Source organism: Chaetodon trifascialis, chromosome 4, assembly GCF_039877785.1.
Source record: "Chaetodon trifascialis isolate fChaTrf1 chromosome 4, fChaTrf1.hap1, whole genome shotgun sequence".
Lineage (NCBI taxonomy): Eukaryota > Metazoa > Chordata > Actinopteri > Chaetodontiformes > Chaetodontidae > Chaetodon > Chaetodon trifascialis.
Genome location: NC_092059.1, coordinates 3,437,055 through 3,457,215, shown reverse-complemented (window position 1 = coordinate 3,457,215; position 20,161 = coordinate 3,437,055). Strand labels below are relative to the sequence as shown.

The 20,161-nt window shown below is 44.4% G+C and overlaps 1 protein-coding gene across 1 annotated transcript; it reads right to left on the bottom strand.

The window, feature by feature from the left end:
* Positions 1–1,142: 1,142 nt before the first annotated feature.
* Positions 1,143–18,294, bottom strand: slco2a1 (solute carrier organic anion transporter family, member 2A1). Its single transcript, XM_070961630.1, has 14 exons — positions 18,048–18,294; positions 12,626–12,763; positions 11,485–11,647; positions 10,737–10,946; positions 9,827–9,925; positions 9,596–9,735; positions 8,300–8,372; positions 8,049–8,213; positions 7,321–7,525; positions 5,062–5,209; positions 3,085–3,248; positions 2,618–2,682; positions 2,039–2,159; positions 1,143–1,954 (listed from the first exon to the last, which is right to left on the bottom strand). Exons 1-14 carry the CDS (start codon positions 18,102–18,104, stop codon positions 1,834–1,836), a joined length of 1,869 nt encoding a protein of 622 aa, XP_070817731.1. The 5' UTR covers positions 18,105–18,294; the 3' UTR covers positions 1,143–1,833.
* Positions 18,295–20,161: the final 1,867 nt, after the last annotated feature.

Genomic DNA, 20,161 nt, shown 5'->3' with positions numbered 1-20,161 from the left:
TGCTTTGGGCACAGGACAGGTAGGAACAGGCTGCAGACAGGTAATGCACATAAATACACATATGCTGGTGTGATGGTTTAAAGGTGCGGGAGTCATTTTGGAGAAAGATCGTTCATAGTGGCATCTCTCCATCTTCACAATGCAATTGCACGTTAGCACGCCAGGCTTAGCGACACCCCCCCTCCACCCATCTCCCCTCCCCTCCCCCCTGTGCTGTGCACCAGCACAACGCCACCTGTTGCTGATTGGCTGGAACAGTGCTGTGTGGCTCCGTCCAGCCACTTTGTGTTTTTCCCATCTGCAGGGCTGTGAGGTTTTTTCAGGACACACTGAATAAATAAATAATTAAATATGAGGACAAAGCCACAGAAACATGATTATTACATTACAAGACTCCCGGTGAACTGTGCACTGATCTTCACGTGGAAAAAAATGTACATAATATGATATTCATGTATCACAGTAAATACACAAATATCAACATATATTTAATATCAGTGTATAAAAGAGCAGTCCAGATATTTAATCACTTGTATTTAAATGAATGCTCTGTGCAGGTACAGTAAGTATTACACAGGTACGTATCTGACTGTTTCCCATACCTGGACGTACACCTGTGTGATTCACTGTACAGATATTTTCACTTCCTGCTGATGCATGACAGTATATACGTAGCAGACTCACACAGATCATGGACAGAACAATTTCAGGCACTACTATGTGAATTATGTGTGACTTCAATGTTGTAATACTGTAATTTTATATTGGGATTAGGACTCCATCTCACTATCTATAATGCCGGCGGTTTTGTGTATTGCAAAACATTCTCAAGACTGTCTGAAATGACATTTTCCATATGGGGAGAGACGCACATGGCCTATCGAGCTGTTGACTCCCCCAGCCCCCCTTTCTGTCCTCTACGCATTGTGTTCCTCTTGGCTCCACAACACTATGGCCACAATATTATCTAAAAATGCAGCCCCCCTTAGCTGATAGTGTACTGTGCAAATCTGAAATTAATTAAAGTACCATAAGCAGCTGTCACGCAGTAAAGCTGAGGCATTCAGAGCTGCTGACTTCGCTGTGTTGGCAGCCGTCAGGATGTAGATGAAGTGAATAAACGACTCCATGCTGACTTGATTCATGGTAATGTATATATTTTTATTAGCTAGTAATGCTTACACATTTATGCACTCCACAACAACAACCATATAACCACACCGGTAGATGGCATTAATACGCGTGGTTAATTGAATTTATGTGCTTGATATCTGAAAAGTCGTTAGCATCGCAATTAAATCGTGTGTTAATATGTGATCATACATGAAACGAGTACTGCAGTTAATCACAGATGTCTCTGTGTACGAGACAAACATCTATAAAAATATACTTAAATATTAAGCTAATACAGTTAATTAGTTACAGAATATGTTCCCACTGGAAATAGAAACCTGAGTAGATTCCTTCCTCATAGGAACAATTAATACACAAAGATACTGACGTGCTGCTCGAGCTCTCATCACCGTCTCAGATGGAACATGTTGCGAGGTACCACACAGGAGAGGCCTTTCAGCTGTCCTCTCGGCACTAATAATGAGTGGCTTCCAGGCTTTAAAGCATTAAAAACATCTTACATTTTCCCTTTTGGAAAATTCTTATCTTAACTCCAGCCAGTGAAGCACCAGGTAGGGGAGTGGGCCCACGGGGGGACTCTGAGCTCATTGTCCTGGCTGTGGCTTTCTGCCACTGACGCCAGCTTTGCTCAGCACGCTTCAAAATGCTGAAGGCCACAGCGGAAACAGAGATGCTCGGATCAACGGCGATGCAGCAGGGTCACAGCAGTCCTTCGGGCCTCTTCTCCAGACTGTACTCCTGGGTCCGCTTCACCTTCCAGCCCAGCATCACCAGCAGGATGATGCCCATGACCTTATAGCCCACCTGTAAGCCCAAATACCTGCAGACAGATAAACATGATTGTCAGCAGCGACGTGGACGCGCTCCGTCCGTGCATGCCACATCTGCTCTGAAGATTTCTCACCTGTTCCTCAAGATGTTGTTGTCATAGTAACCACAGCTAAACTTCTTCCCGCACACGTGTTTCCACCAGATACACGACGTGTCGATGGCCATCCCGAAGAGAGCGGGGGCAGGAAGCCAGGCTGGGGGGGGGAGGGGCGAATGACAGATATTTATATATTTGTTTAAATTTAATTATGGACATTTTTAGCCTCAGGTCTGTTTCATGTCACGTTTCACTTCTGTGTCACACAATTTTTATTTCATAAAAAAAACATCTGTATGTAAAACTTGTAATTCTATAAAGGAATAAAAATGAACCTCCATAGACCTGTTGGTAAATTAAGAAAATAAGAATGATGGAATAACAATTCATAATAATAATTAGCTTTAATAATTTCTTAAATTGCTGCACAATTTAGTGCGTCATTTATATATTTTCCACAATTAATTCAGGGGATTACTATTTCTTAATGTCTGTTTCATATTGGCCACTTTAGGACTCCATACAACAGTGAGCTGGAGGATATTTTGCCATTTTGAGGCACTTTGACATTAATACAATAATTACTCATACAACGGTGTTTGTGTCCTAACTTACCCAATAACCTCATGAGTAAAAACTGAATTCCTATAGCAAATGACTTTTCCTCAGATGGAACAGATCTGAGAAGAACAGGAAAAGAAATTAGAGGGTCAATACCTGCATTTCTGTTGGTGTCATTTTTTAATAAAGAACAACAGTGGCAGCCTTAAATGAATACATGTGGTTTTGTCCTGCATTAAATAACACAACTGTTCTTAATTAGTATGAGATCACTGAGTTAATCTACTCCAGAATCTTTATGAACCCTTGTAAAACTAATTTACCATCAAATTTCATCTATCTGCTTCCGTACGTTCTTCGCTCTCATATATGAAGTGAGGCTAATGCACTCATTGATTCACTTTTTATGGCCCTGACAGAGACTGTTAAACAGGAGCAGCAGTTAATGTGGAGAAAACGGCCATAATAGCCTCTGAAAACGTGATGTGAATGTCGGCGAACACGCTGCCGTGCCTCCTCACCTGAGCACCATCATGTACATGGGGTTGTGAGTGAGGCAGGCGATCAGCGATGCCAGAGAGATGACGAGTATGACGGGCAGCAGAAAATGAGGGCAGCTGTTCGGACAGGGCGCCGGGCGAGCGTGGCCGTGGCTGCCGGATATACACCTGCAGCTGGTGTACAGCTGCATCCAGAGAGAAGGCAGAGGAAAGAGGAAAGAGCTCGTTAAATGAATGAAGACATTTTACTTTTGTTGTTTCCATCCGCTGTGATGCCTACTCTCCCCTCCGACATTGTGGTGAATGCATAAATAATAAATCTGCTTTCTTGCCGAGTGTTCGACGAGAAGATCGATACCACTCTCTCATGTTTTCACACTGAATGTCAAGCTGCAGTTAGCAGCCGGCTAACTTAGCTTAGCATAAAGACTCATCACCTAACAGCTACTGGTCTTTTAACATTTCAGTTTTTATATGGAGTAAACAGGCGAGACATAACACGTTAACACACTTTTAGATGGAGGCGAACTGTTTGCACCTGCTTGCGGTCTTTATGCTAAGCTAAGCCAACTGTCTCCTAGCTTTAGCTTCATATTTAGCATATGGAAATGAGAGAGGTAGCGACCTTCTCATCTAAATCTCAGCAAATACGCATATTTCCCAAAAAGTATGCTTTTACACAGACGACCTCAAAGGGACATAACAAGCAAAGAATGACTTGCTTTTTCTCTGAAAACATGGAAAGCACCACATATTGTTAATGGACGATAACATCATGCAAGTGACAACATACAAGTGTATTATATGTTAACAGTCAGCAGCAGTGACACACAGTTTGATGTAATCGGATTTAATGGAAATACGCTGTCACCTTCAGGTACAACCCGGAGTGAAAGTGTTTTCCACGGTTTATTTCGGTGAAATACACCGAATACGGTGAATTTGACAGGATAGCTCATGAATGTAAAAATAAATGATTAAAACCTTTGTTCAGCCCCTGATTAAATTCCACTTTCAGCGGCTCACTTGCGGACTGAATCCAGAGGAAAGATAAAATAATTATTGTGTGATTTCTCCTGTTTAATCCACCGAGTGAGCCGCAGCCATCACTGTCTGCGTTTGTGCCTCAGTGTTACACAATGGTCTTACATGCTGACTCAAACTGACTAATACTCTATTAGCAGTCACACAATCCACCCACTGGAGGATTATTCACAAGCTGTGACGTTTGAATACAGACGTCCGGTCCCTCTTGAAACACCTCCTATATGCTCTGTGACTAATAAGCATCGATCGCGCATTGATTACGAGCAGCTCGTCCATCATGTATGTGCTGTCGGTCATATGAAACGTGATCACTTCGAGGACCACGTGTCACAAACTGAACACTGGGATGCTGTGATCTAATTTATGCCTCAAATCTCAGAGGCATCCCGCTTCCTGTTGTAGGTATCTGCTGTCCAAAGAGCAAGTCCACCCCCTGAAGAGCAGATTTAAAAACACTCTCAACGTGTCTTAATGGCATTTGGTCTGCAGCAGGCATTCCCTGCAGCACTCTGCCCCCGAGTACACAGTTAAAGGTTAATGACAGGCTAATTTACAGATCCTGTGCTGGGACAAGAACCAAACCTTATTCCTTCATCCCACACTGAGAAAATTGTACAAGATTATAGAAGAAAACTATCCTGGTAATTACTGTTATTATAAGTTTTGAACACTTTTCTTTTCATTTGATCTTTTCAATAAATGCATCAAGCATTCCTTTCTTACATGATTAGTCTGCATCAGGTAATTTCACTGATTGCTGTTGATGATTTATTGTGCAGTTTTGTTCCAGTGTTGCTCAAATATTCCTCTGAGTTTTGTTTATCTCTGTCACAAGCATGTCTGAATGGCTTCACATATACATTTCATATGCAGAATGCAACAACATACAACAGCCTAATCTGCAGGTGTTTATACTGTGGGAGGAAACCACGAGCAGGTGCTCACGCTCACCTGAACCCTGTGGGTGTTGTTGGGGTCTTTGGTGAAGTTGGTGCAGCCAGCGTGACAAGGAGAAATATACTCAATGCCGTCAGAGCCACACACCGGGTTGAAGGCACTGGCAGGACACGAGCAGTTGGAGTAGCACCGGGGTAGAGACCTGTGGAGGGCGGAGAGAGACCAGTTCAGAAAACCAGTTCAGAGCCAGCTCTTGTTTGTTTTGGACTTAGATACATCCGAGCACTTTGTGTCTGCGAGTGTTTGCTGTGGTGAAGTCAAAAAGGTTCAAATATTATTAAACGCTTAAACGTTACAGAGTGATGAGTTTTCAGCAAAATCCCAACATGATGATGAGCTGATGGCATTTTGTTTAGCCCGCTATCAGATCATTTAAAGGTCTTTTTGGCCACTAGTTTAGAGCCATGTTTGAAGGAGTGGGCCCCTGATTTATATGTATAACCTCGCATGATACACTCGCCAGCTTCAGGCTGTCCCACTGATCTACAGTCAGCGGCACTCATGTGCCAAGAAAGATAGAAAGGACTAAGAAAAGTCGGGAAAGAAGAAGATTACCAGCTACCAGCCGCAAACAATGCAGGTTCCAAACTAATGGCACAGCATGGATGTGTTTTTTAGTTGGGAATGCAGCTGAAAGGTAAGACTGGACCACAGTCTGATCTATAATTTACATAATTAAAAGGGCAAAAGCTAGTTGGGAAAGAATATGTCAGCTACAGTGGAGGTCAACAGGGTCAAACATATGGCGTGAGTTCTGTTGGAAGAACATTGTGAGATTTTTTATTACGCCCATTCAGAAACGACATCAGGGTAATGCAGACTTTTGTTGGAGACTATGTGGCACTAGTGGAGCCAATCATTTCCATATTTTTTGGGACTGCCGGGTTATTAGGGAATTTTGGGAAGAAATTCATAAACATATAACAAATGTAATGGGGAATATTACCTTCAATTATGAATCTATGTATCTGGGAGACATTGACTTTCATAATTGGAACAAGAATGATAGAAAATTGTTTTGTGTACTATTGGCGGCTAGTAAAAAAACTATTACTAGAAAATGGCTTAAGGTAGAACCACCCACCATCGAGGAATGGATGGATATAGTTTATGAAATTTACATGAAGAAATTGTCATTTTCTTTAAGAGTACAGAGAGAAAAGTTTTATCGGATTTGGTCCAAATGGACTGCCTATACAAAACCTGTAAGATCTGATGTCACTTGACGTTATTTGTACTTTGTGACAATCCATTCTTCATTTAAATTACTTTTGTGGGTACCACTTGTATAAGAATTTTTGAAGATTTTTTTTGTTTTTATTTGTTTTCACTGAATGTCAAACTGAGAGGCCTCAGGATGTGAGCTCCCCCGGTTCTGTTCATTGAATATAGTTACTTGAAAGACTCAAAAATATCTTGGAAGAGCAACATGGAAAAGACACTTGGACTTTCTGAAACTACCCCCATCTAATTATCAAGCGGAATGGGGTGGTCAAACCAAAGGAAAAGATATGTTAGTGGTCCGGGGAAGGATTGAAAGTTGTAAATGAAAATGAAAATATTTGCTTTTCCAAATAAAAAGAAAATATCAAGAAAAAAAAGGGCAAAAGCTAAGAAAGGACAGGATTGTGCTGTATAAAGTGTCCTGTCCTGTCCCTGTGGATGTGTCTGTTCTGTAGATGCTCCCAGATTTGAGTGACGAGAATAAAAACGCACTCGTGCTTCAGAAACAGAGTGTGACTGTTAGAAATTAACCTGGCGAACAGATGGTTTGTTACACAGAACCATCTGGGAAGTCGTCCATGGAAACTGTTTGGAAAAGGGAAGACACTTCCAAAAAATACTTGGCAGATGATTGGATGGATCTGTCTTTTACCAACTAGCACAGGCTAACTTCAGCTAATCAGACCAACAAACCATATGATGCAGCAGGAGAGCGAAACTCGTGTGGAAGCCACTCGAGAGAAGAGGGAACACATCTCTCCCAAACACCAACGATTTCCTCCCAGATGTTGACTTTGACTTTCAGAACTTAACTGAGCTTCTGGGACGTGGGGTCACAGTGTGTGTTACAACAGGCAGCTTCTGGATAACTGTAGCTGAGGAAGATAAGCTGGACCTGAGCAACACTGCATGCATGGGGTCCCAGAAACTGAGCTACCCCTCTGAGAAACATCATTATCATCATCATTATCATCATCATCATCATCATCATCATCATCATCATCATCATCATCAGTGCACCCCACTCACCCATACTGTCCGATCTGGTAATGATTGACCTCGGAGACTTTCTGTGTGGGGCAGCCCATGAAGAAGAGCGGGACACAGAGGAGGGTGGAGGTGGTCAACATGACCACGGAGAAGCGGGGGATGGTCTTCAGAGAGAGACCCGCCTTCTTCATGATGACCCCGCCCAACAGCATCCCCACCGCTACTGCAGGCAGGTTCACAGCACCTGGGAACCAGAAAGAGCCCACGAGAGGAGGGCGATTACGGTCGACTTAAAGGTCCAGTGTGGAGGACTTAGTGCCATCTAGTGGTGAGTTTGTAGATTGCAACCGAATGAATTCCCCTCGCCTCAGCCTCACATGATGTGACAGCTATAAATGCAGAAGATGCTCTGCCTAAATCTTACACTCTGGACCTTTAAGAGGTTCCTACACATCACGTCCCCTTCAATTTGTTTTCTGACAGCCTGACGCAAACAACAGCTGAAATCTGCAAATAAATGTAAAGCTGCAAGAAGGTAAATCTGAAGGAAACACAAGCCCAAATAACAGTTTCATCAAAGGAAAAGTTACAGTGCAAACTTAATTCACTCTTTGGAAAGTGGCCATAGTGCCAGTGTCCATTAAATGACGGTTTAATTTCACCTCCACTGAGCTCATAAAATGGTTTAATATACCACATTATGACTTGAATTACTGCAACAGCTGAATCTCTTCCCAAAGCTCCATCTTTTATCCTGCAGTACCTACCCACGAGCAGGCTGCCGTAGGCCGGCGAGGCGCTGTACTGTCGCTCCAGAAACTTGTTCAGGAACGTGGAGAGACCCGCGATCACTGAGGAGAAGCAGCACTGGGCCAGGACCAGCATCAGGAAGAGAGGGCTCAACAGGAGGTGGACAAACATTCTGGGAAACACTGATCACACAGACACACACTGATCACGATGCTGGCTTATGAGTCTGACAGGTGGGACCACTGCAGTATGAGTGCAATGCACTTACTCTTCAGGAAGTCAAGCAAAGAGATGTCCGGCTTCTTGAAGTCGTCGTTCATGTCAGATTCACTTCCAATCACCTGGAAAATAAGAAGTAAGAATAATACAGCTCAAACATACAGGACAGTGTTAAACCTGGAGGACCACATCATGAAGACTCATCGGATAAAGTCTCGTTTTTCACTCTTCTCCAACAAGCCCCTGTCTTCATGCTGCATTCGAGTGACGTGGGAACATTAGGCTGGATTGACAGCTCTGTGCAGCAGCTCCACAGTTTTCATGCATTCAAAGCGTGCAGCCGTCAAACTTCATAATGGAAGATTTCTGCCGAGGTTTTGTCTGTTTTTGCTCCTTTTTCATACTGAAATACAGGATTTTACTTTTAATGTGTTTTTATAAGAAACATTTTAATGCGTCGGAAAATCGTGTGTCACTGGTTTCCAACCTGTTCTGACTGATGACCTCCATCAACACCACCCGTTGTTCCAGGTGTGTTCATTTCAGCTGATGGAGGAGTGGATGTTCAGTAACACAACACATTTGTTATTATAGTTTTTAAAATAGTTGAAATATCAGTGTTCAGGTCAGTTTGTTCATGTTCTGGGAGGACTGATAAAGAGCTTCATCACATGATGCAACGACAATCACCTGAAGATCAATATGAGCAGAACCAAGTTCATCCTTCAGTCAAAGTGAACGCACCACGCATTCACCGCTGAGGTCACCAGTGAAGGGTCACTGATGCTAATGAGCTCATCCAGTTTCATGGTACACTTAGTTTGATTTTCACGATTCTTCTCCTGCTGATTATGATGAATTTAAGGCAGAATTATACGACTTAATAAAAGTTTTCACTGCACTCTACTAGAATAAAAATGACCTTCAGCCTGCTGAACATCTTTTATTATCTGAATCAGCTTCACAGTGATATTTATATTAAACTGGTCCAAAATGGAGACATCTCTATATTTTTAACAAGTCCTGAACGAAGCTGGAAGAGCCAAAATGTGGTTTCACAGACGTGAGGGAGATAAAAATCTGGCTTTACCTTCGATATCGATTTCTGCAGTATGTTTGAAACATTCATGTCGAGAGATATGATATGTCAGTTATAATGTGGAGTTTTGTGCGAACACAGAAATGTCTGATTTGCACCTTAAAGCTGGTGAAAACCCAGAAGAGGAAAATGATAGCATGCAATGCTGACACACGGCCAGCAGGTGTCAGTAACAGACGAGAGATGTGCTGCAGGTTTCCATCGTCCATCAGACGCTTCCAGCCAATGTGTAGTCGTGTGACTTACTTCATGTTCTACAGCCATTCTACGGGGGAAGAAGAAGTAGGGGATGGAGGTGAGAACCAGGCAGCCCATAGTGATGAGCAGGCCCATCCACCAGGCCCCCACCCAGCGGGGGTCACCGTGTCTCAGCTCCTGTTCAGCTCCTGCAGTGACCAGAGACGACAGTGAGCCACATTTCCTGCTTCAACCTGTCCAGAAAACAACTTTGGGGAAGACCTAAGACCTGATCAGTACCTAAACCAGTTCTGTCCACGTCCACGTAGATCCGCAGCACGACGGAGCCCAGCAGGTAGCCAATGGCAGGCCCGAATACAGACAGAGCAAAGAGGATGGCTGTGAATGAAAAATGGGTTATTCACACACCAATATTCTTCAGCAGGTTAATTTACGCATTCACAGCTCAAAAAGAAAAAAAGGTTTTATCCCCAAAATTTGTCTCGAACAGTCGCCTCGCTGCTCCGTCACTGTGGGCGAACAGGCTGAAAAAAAGCTGCTCAATCTTTTGAAGTTTTGAAACCTGAAATCTGATAATTTTATCAAAACACGATGAATGACGCAGGAAACAAAAGTCAGCTGACAGGGAAGTTTTCATGTCTCCTGTTTGACCTCAGTGAAAGCTGATTTGTACTCACATTAATGTGAACACTTTACACATGAAGGCAATAAAACTGGATCAGTTTAAAGTGAAAAATATTTTCAGGCCTAAAAACATGTTTCTGAATTCAGTTAGTTTTAGATTTTGTGTATTAAAACAAGACTTTTTTCATGAAATCTTCCTTCTGTTCAGCCTCACAGTTTCATATGAAAATCTGAAGCCTCCCTGATCTGAAGTCTGTTTAAATGTGATGGGATTTTAATGTTATATGTCATAAAGAAGACATTAATTTGCCTTTCATTTTGAATTAAAAAGATCTTTATGCATTTCGTTTTGGCTCTCTGAGATGTGAAACCTTAAAACTTCAATATCTGAAGACAGAAATGATTAATTCCAAGGTCACGAAATACTGATTTTCAAATTTCCTCACATTCATATATGAAAGAGCTTTTCAGCATGCGAGAATCACCCAGAATAACACTGTGAACTTCAGATTGTGTTCTCTCTATCTGCTCGAATCAGTCTGCTGCTGAACTGCAGGTCATTCACCTATGTAAAGAGGGGAGTTGGCAGGTCCGGCGAAATCATCTATGTATGAAATCCCAAAGGGCTGGATGGGCACCGAGCCGATGCCGAAGAGCAGCTGAGCGCTGCCCATGAGCAGCCACAGGTTGTTGGTGTCGGCCAGGCGCCTCGTCTCGTCTTGGCCGCACGCCGGGTCGCTGGCGTTGCCCTGCAGGTTGCAGATGTCGTGGCGATCTGCATCCCAGCAGGTGGTGGCGACGCACGGGCAGAGGAGAGGGAGGAGAGACAGTGAGAGTTGATGACAGGCCAGTGTTTGCTGATGTCCACCTACTTTAATTTCCTGAAGCTTCTCTGGCCCTTCGCTGACACTCTGCTCAGTGCCAAGGTACTCTGACTGGGGGCAAAGTGAAAGCAGGAACAGAGATTGTTATTGCAAATTAAATGCCCTGGAGGGGAAACTAACCTCCTTAGCTTTCAGCAAGCGCACAGATATTCTGAATTTCCTTCTGATATATGCAAAAGTTCAGCTGGAAAGCATCAGAAAGGCTCTCTAAATACACCGTTTACTGCAGGGCGCAGAACAGCAGGCAGCCGTCGCCTTTGCTGAGAAGATGCTGCAGCGTTCTGGATGAACCTTCGAGTAAAGTCTCAAAAATTGCACTGACATATTTGTACATTGGTGAGTCCCCTGGACTGATTCACATTAGCTGTCACAGCGGTGCCGGTGGACCCAGAGAAGCTGCAGGGCTGCACGGTCAGCTCTTTGTCTTACTGTGCAGGACAGAGTCGTATTCATAGGGCTGTGAGAGGAAGTGAGGTAAGGTCAGGATCGAGGCGCTGACGGCCATCAGCAGTCCTCCGATTCCAATGAGGCGAGGACGGTGGACCCGGTTCCCAAAGTAGCTGACGAACACGATCAGCAGACTGTTGCTGACCTAAGAGACAGACACAGACACACGTTTCAAACAGGACCCACAGGGAGCATTTTCTACCTGCTGGACAGGTACGCTCGTCAAACCAGCCCTTCCACACAGAGAGCGTGAACGTGACGCTCTCACAGTTTTCCAACATTTCTAAACCAAATGTAGAAGAGACCACTTTTCAGTGTGGTCTACAGACAACGCAGGCACAGAAATGTAAAGCTGCTTTGACTGATTGTTTGGCCACTTGGAGCCAGTGGAAACAAGCTACAAGCACCTGCTTATTAGCATAAATTAGCATTACTACATTGTGATGTAAGTTCAATATTCACACTTCTTGTTGCTCTGTTTGGTTCTCCACCAGTTCCTGTGAGAAATGTCAGGCTCTTTAGCTGCTAAATGCTAGCTGCTAACATTCTTTAATGCTTGAGGCTGAGCAGGTAGCGTGCAGGTTTTGGGAAAAAGAAGATGGACGCTGAATCTGGAAACGAGGCTGATGAGAGAGAATCAAACCACCGACAGACGCTCAACAGGTCTGCAGTGCTAAGAGGAACCACTGTTCTCCGTGCAACAAACCTGTTGATCCGCACATGCAGTTCAGTGTTTTAGAGACTGTTCGGTTGTTATTGTGTGTACAGGAAGCTCTTCTGGACTGTTTGTATTCTTGTTTTCGTGCTACTGAACTGAAAGGTAGCAAATGTCACAGTCAAACCCAGTGATTTAATAAGAGGTCGTGCATACTTTAAACCCCAAAGCAAAAGGAAAATATTCATTCAAACCCGGCTGCCTCCTCGACGAGCACGTCCGGTACATTCTTATTATTCTTATCTGTAATAAACCTGATCCACAATACTGGAGTCTGGCTTGAAATGTCAGGAAGTGCGATTTTTGATATGCTGCTTGTTCTCCGCTTCCTCCGCTGTCATCAGTAGCCTTGAAATAAATCTATCATGATCTCCGACTGTGCGAGGGAGTGTTATTGTTGGCTCATACCTCGTTGAGTGAGGAAATGGTTCCTGAGGAGTAGCTGCTGAGGCCGTAGCGTCTCTCGATTGTGGTGATGATGCTCTTGAAGTAAGCGCTGTACAGCAGCTGGGAGAACTGCAGGAGGCCGTGGCAAAGGACAAACAGCTGGGACAGACAGACGGACAGACAGACAATACATGAGGCTTCAGTCTCAAATACTGGCATGTGAAGGACAATAGCTGACACGTATTTCCATCCATTTCCATCATGAATATGTGTCCCAAATGTCCAGTAAGCTCTGAAAAAAGCTTTGATCTGGAGCTAAAATTGGTCCATTACAGCTGTAAGAGACATTTGGCTGCACTCAGAAAAGACTCCAACTGTTCCCAGAAAAAGAGGACAATTCAGAGGAACCACGCTACCATCAGACACAGTACGTGGCGTCACCGTAAAGTGCCGGGTTTGTGTTAAACACAACTGGGATGACGTGACGTTCACCCGATGGAGAGCTTCACCTCTGCAGCAGCGATGCCGCAATGAAGGTGGAAAACAGCTGTTTCTCAAGCACGTGGCACAGCTTACAAGTACCAACACATCAGGCCTGGACTCTGCGGCATTCTCCCCTTTCCGAAACATGAAACAACATTTTCACATGTCCTAGATAGAAAACAACTGACGGACTGAATGATGTGATGTTACACAGTGTTACTTAAGTAAAAGTACAAAAGAAGAAGAAACAATGTACGAAGTATGAAAAGTGCTCATGTTGCAGAAAGGCTCCTTTAAAAGTGTCAATTACTATAAATATAAAACATAACTGGCTAATTTTTACTGATTTATTAAGAGAGATGAGGCATTTTAATGTCTTATCACATCTATAATCTCTGAGGTGTTCTCAGTGTAAAATCTTGAGCTGCGGAGCAGATTGACTCCTAACTGTGAGATAAATCTAGTGGAGTAAACACAAGCCTGAGACGGGACGGAGACATCGAGTCTCACATCTTGTAACGAAGTCTGGAGTCAGATCCCGAGCCCGGAAGGTAAGTGTCCTGGTAAATTTGGCGACTATTACTCTAAACTACTGTCATATTAATGGAGAGGTTGAGCAATAATTGGCCTTCTTCCATCATTCTGTGAGCATCTGTTTCATGCTGCACACAGCAGCAGTCTGCAGGCAGCAGGACGCAGTGGAAGCGTCTTGGGTTGCAGAGAAGTTGGAGGTGCGCAGCCTGTCGCCTGCAGCTCCTCAAACCACCGTTTTCTTGTTTTGTCGATGCATTTTTGACAATAGTCAAATTGCACACAGTCAAAAACTGATGACAGAGAGGAACCAACTTAGATCGAGTACTTGAGTAAATGCAATCAGTTACTTTCCCTCTCTGGTGTTTTTGCAAAGCAGCGCTTCATCTGAACTTCCTAGAAACTAAAGCACGGCTCCTGAGGAGTAATGAAACGTGTGAGTGACTGATTCTGGAATCGCTGTCAGCCAGTTACCAAACTGCAGCTCTGTGCGTCTCCAACTGATTGCATGATTTTTGGACTTCACATCCAGAGATGTGGAAAGCTGAAGGTCGCCCACTGGACGAGCTCCCAGTCATCTGGAGGAGCCACTCGCCTGTCGGGAGGCGTTCACTGACGCTCTGTCCGTGGTTTCTACTTGCTGGGGGGCCGTGAATGCAGGAATGACGCTGGAGATATGTGTTGAGATTAGGAGTGAATTTGTTAAGACAACAGTGATAAATCCAAGCTTTCAGTTTGTTTACCGGCTGGCAGGTTGACTGAGGGAGAACAAACTATGCGTCCGACTCAGAACACTTAATGCTCCTATTAAAGCTTGGCTTTACGGTCGTTAGCACACACAATAGATGCTTTTACACGGTTTGTAATATTTCATCCTCATTTTATATCAAATGGGCCTCAATTATCTCTAATTCAACAGGATTTATTTACTGGCAGGCAAAGAGAGGCATTTAAACTCAAACAAGAAGTGAGCAGTTCACAACTGTTTCTTTCATCCAGTGCCTCTCAAACGTCTTCTGGATGCTCACCCCCCCCGCCCCCCCACCTCACAACTTTCATCAGTCATCACCAATGAGAGGAGACGCAGCAACAGAAAAGGATCCAAGTTGAATTAAAGGGAAATAAAGGTCGGCGTCAGCAAAACTCTGTTTATTTTCTCTTCATCAATCAAACTGCATGTTTTTCCCCTGCTCAGCAAACACCCCCCCGCAGAGGCTCTACACACCCTCCCAGTTTGAGAACCGCTGCTTCATCCACAGCTTCAGTCACCTCAGAGTCCACTTTAACCTTTGACGAAGTCAGATTTCTATTTGTGTTGCAGATAGCGCCTGATGCTCGTGTGGTGTTTCGGAGCCAAGCCTCCGACTCTCTGACACTTGGCTTCAACGCTGGAAACACATCGTAGTTCTGATAACACATAATCCATGAAAGTGCAGAATTCCTCTTCAGCCATGAGAAACTGCACAAGCACTGTTTTCTTGCACCTGTTCAGGGCTGCAGATAAAACACGGCACGTCAGTTTTTCAAAATGAGGGAATGTTGTTAATATGAATGGTTGAAAAAGAGGCCTCAGCGATCCCGTTCAGCAGCCCTGCTCAGGCGAGAGGTTCCAGCCTGTTTGATGTCGAGGGGCAGGAAGGTGTTTGTGCACCGTCGGACTCTGTGGATCTGCTCATATTTGTCCCTTTTGACGCTCAGCTCCGTCTCTGTGGACGTTATTGTCCGGGCCTTCAACCCTGCTGCGAGGGGAAGAATCGAGGGAAGTTCACACTTGAATTTCAAAATGCTTTTATTTCAGGGACACGCGCTGGGGTTAAGGCGCTGGATGGATTTCCATCAGGAAATGTTTTGTTTTCGCTCCAAAAAATGTCTGACCGACTCGGTCACAAAATGAAATGAAGGAAAAGCAAAGTGCACCGAGTCTCCCAGGATACATGAAAGAAGCGAAAGCCACAGAATGGCCTCCGTTCATTGTGAGAGGAGCATTAAAAAAAGCTTTGCTGCACAATAGCATCACGATCAAAGGAGCATTTTCTCTGATTTAAAGCAGGTTGAATATTTGCTGAATATGTTTATTCACTTAAAGCACTGCGATGTCTGCCCGCTACACAGCGAGGAAACCGTTAGCTTAGCATAAACACCTGAAACAGATGGAAACAGTTAGCGATGAAATCCAGGCTACCTCTACAGCTAGCTACTTAGCATTTATACTGTCCGTTTAATCAGGAGGGAAACCTGAAGGTAAAGAGGGTTTTTATTTGCTGGACTATTTCTTGGCTGAGAGCAGTGACTCCCAGCAGATAAATAAAAGTAAATAAAAAAAATAAAATAAGATAAAAGCTGTTGTTTTTCATGTTTTGTTTCTCTAATGAACAAACAAGATACAACACGTTAACTGGTGAGCTTCAGGTGTGCTGACAGATGGATTTCGTTACCTTTGCACAAAGCTAGGCTAGCTGTTTCAACTTGTTCCCAGTCTTTGTGCTAAGCTAACCAGCTGCTGGTGTTAGCCTTAAACAGGCAGTAATGACAGCAGCATCAATCTTGTTACTGAACTCTGCAAAAAAAAAAAGAAAAAGAAAACATGCTTTAACTCCCTGATACAACCACAAACATGAGGTGTGGAGCGCAGCGAACAGGAGCCAAGAGCTTTCCAACAATTCAGGATGTAAACATGAGCAGAAACTTGGCTGGGATACGGGCAGAGATATCCTTAAAGAATGTGCTGGTGGAGCCGGGGGCAGGCTAGGTGTAGCCCTCAGCAGATAAGTTCAAAGTTGTGGAAAAAGCAAACAGAGTGTCCTGACGAAACCGAGCAAACAGAGAGCAACCCCCCCGAACAGCCCGTACTAACGTCAAGAAAAGATGGATGGACGTGATTGCTCCCTGAGGAGCAGCTGGCTCTGCGGAGCGCACAGTGATTTGGTTTCATGTGAAAGGCAGCTCGGCCAGTTTTCTGCTCTTTGGTTTTCAACTGCCGGACGGGAGGCCAACGGTAATCAGGAGTTCTGGCACCGCGGCTCACCGCTGCAGGAGCGACCAGAAAAAGCTTCACCTGCTGCTTCACCAGCTTTTATCCTGAACTGCTCCCATTATCTAAATATACAGCTACACTGCAGGTACGCTCAGAGGCCGCAGGGCGGGTGGAGGTTCGCTGTGACCTCTCAGGCCGCCTCCAGGTCAGAGCATGCTGGGTCAGCCTCCCCCGGCCTCTGCTGATGTGGACCCACCACAGACTGTTAGGTAACGCTCAGAGGGGGTTTTCAAACCAACCATCACATTGTGGAAGCCTCAAAGTTGCTTCAGTTATTGCTTCTGTCACCGTCTCCTCCAGACTCTCAGACCTTCGGCGTGTTAGTCACGCTTCATTCACACAACACAACACCAATGAAGGAGACATGTCATTTCTCGCTGAGTTTTGCCTCATTATTACTCACAGCGCTGGAACAAACTGTTTCTCTCCCATTGTTGTCATTCAGTGAAGTACAACAGCTCGTTCTGGCACTCAGTGGGGTCACATTTCTCCCCCCACTCTGCTCAGCGAGACTTTTAATACCGAAGAATACTTTGACTCAGCTGCCAAACACATAAAAACGTCTGTCAAACGTGTCTCACTGATGTATTTAATGAGAGAAAACAAAACGGACGTTTTATTCCATCAGAATCTGTCCGAGGCTGATTTGAACGTCTCAGCTGCCACATGTAAGTGATTAATTGATCAGCTGATTGACAGAAAATTCATTAGAGACTATTCTGATGATTGATTAAGTTGCTTTTCAGGCAAAAATGCCAAACATTCAGTGGCTCCTCACCTTCAGCTCTAATTATGGGGGTTATAACAGAGAGATTATGATCTTTAAGTAGTAAAATGAATTCAGTCTTTTATCCTTCTGTGTAGTTTTTGCCTCAAGGTCCAAGTAAATGAGCATTTTTCTGCCATTTCTCAATCCTGAAAACAATCAGCAGATTCGTCCATGATGGAAAAAAATGACCTATTTTACTATCATTTCTCATAAATATCATTTTTAATCAGACGTTGGTTGAAACTTGTTGAAGCAGTCAAACAGTTTCAGCGAACATCCCTCAGATTAAAGATTAAACAGTGCTCGTCATCTCTGGTCATAAAAGGACAATCAAACATTGAAAAACACGAGGAGACCTTTACTCTCAGCTCAATCAGGACACCTCAAGCTTTCGGCTTTGGACGACTGAAACTTAAAACCTTTGAAAGGTGAGAGTCAGCTCGACAGCGCGGCCGAGGATCTGCTCAGGATTGCGCAGGAAACTCAGGTTTGCGCACACAGAAAACACTCTTTTCTTTTACTCACTTCACTTCTTATCTGTGTCGCGTTATGTAATCTTAATCTGAGAATAAATCAGAAGGCTCCGCAGCAGATGAAGACATGTCGCCCTGCAGCCTGATGCCTACCTTAATGCTGCAGCACCGCGCGCTCGTCTTCATGTCTTTGGAGGAGTGTTTGTCCATGAGTGCAGCTCGCGTGCGGGTCCGGGGCGCAGCAGGCCGCCTCTGCAGCTCTGAGTCTGCTCGTCTTTGGTTTCTTTTGCTTTCGGGCTGCGGAGCCTCTTTATGACTGCGGGTGATGTCACCGGACTCGGCCCACAGCTCCACGCGTAAATGTTTTGGAAGTTGTGAATTGGGAACAAACAGTCCCGCGCTGATTGGCTGAGTCACGCGCGAGCCTGTGCAACACTCACCTGTGAGCGTGACCGAACGTGTTCGTCATGATCCTCCGGATGAGCACGACGCCGCTCCCGCTCCGCGGCTTGTTGTCTGCCGCTGAGGGGCCGCTTTGTCCTCCGGCCTCATTAAAGACAGACTGCGGCGGTCTGTGGCTGAAGATAATGAGCAGAGACACTGCTGCTGATCAATGAATGAATGAATGAATGAATGAGTGAATGAGTGAGTGGAGGCCTGCTGGAGGAAACTGTGTGTTTGAGGTTTTTTATTATTATTTTGAAATAAGGTGGGAAATCAGCCAAAACATCAAATACTGTTTAAAGATAAACGTGTTTTAATACACGTGGAGGATTATTATGGGCACTTATCTTTTATTTATCCTTATTTTCATGAAGAAATACTGAATTCAGGTTTATTTCTTCATGTTTGTTTGTCAGCTTTGAAGACATTCAGTCAAACTCACCTGGAATCAGACGATAAGTCACTTTTGATTTGCTTCAGGTGTAACTATCACGTTATCAATAACTGTTCGAGCTGTGGCTGTGAGCCTGCAGCACACCTGGACCCTGAAACTGGAGCGAAATGGAATTCAGCCATCATTCATATTAATATTTACGCCTGTGCCTTGTCAAAGTGTCTTCTGTGAAAAAAGCTTATTAAACACCCCATGAAGGCTTTTGAAAAGGCCGAGAAACCCCTCGAATTACCGGACAGAGCTCAGTGTCCTCAGTGGTGTCTTCAGTCCAAATATGATGTCCTCGCCCTGCAAAACGTCCAGAATCAGAACAGATTTTCAGCCCCCTTTCAGTCTATGGTCTGTCTAAAGTGTTGAAAAGTGGTTTCATGTTACTGATAATGCAGATTTTGAGCTGCTCGATCAGTTTATGGACTATTGATTATCATACTGTTAGCAGATTTTAAACTGTCATGAAGGTAAAGACAGTCTGAAATCACCTCGATACACAGAAAACTTTGAAAGGGACTTTCAGAGATTATGAGTGAACATGATTCTCTATTAGGATCAAACTTGTGATGTTTACAGCTGCTGTTATGACCCATTTTAACTCATTATGAAGCATTATAGCAGCTCTTATGATGCAATGTGAGCCTGTCATGAAGCCTGTCACTCTGTGGTTTTCACAGAAAGCCTCCAATTAAAGGACAATATTCAGATTAGTGTGTGTTCAAGTACAGTTCAATGACATTCTGATTCAGCCAATCAAAGGAGAGAATGAGGTGTTTCAGTTATTTTAAATACATGCCAGTAGACAAAATAATAGAAACACAGAAATGTGCTCTGAGGGTCAGACTCAAAGGTGAGTCAGGTGAAGCTGAATCTGTCTCGTTTCGAGGTGAAGTGACGGCTGCTGCAGTCAGCCGGCTCACCTGCAGGAGCGTGAAGAGGAAACCTGGAAAGCCTCTCAAGCCTGCTGCACTTCTGGCTTTCGCTTGCTCAGTCAACCCTCCAACATTGAGACACACAGTCTGGTAATGTGAATGTCCACTTACTCAACACGTCCTGCGGCTGCATTGCATTGTGGTCTATTACTGTGCTGTAATTGTAGCGCTGCGCAGAACTGACACAGGCCCTCTGACGGCGACGGCGTGAAACCCGACGGTGACTGATGTTATTTGGGAAGGACGCCGCCGTCAAACGCCGCGGCGGCTGTGAGGAAGTGTCTCGCGCTGACTTCACTCCAGTGACGTCCAGCTGGCTCATGACAGACATGAGAGCAAAGCATGCAGGGACAGAGAGGCTGAGGCACGAAACAACAGAAAACTTTGGTGCTTTAACAACTCGCTGATCAGGCCGGCGTTGATTCCCACTCAACGAGTCCTCGAAC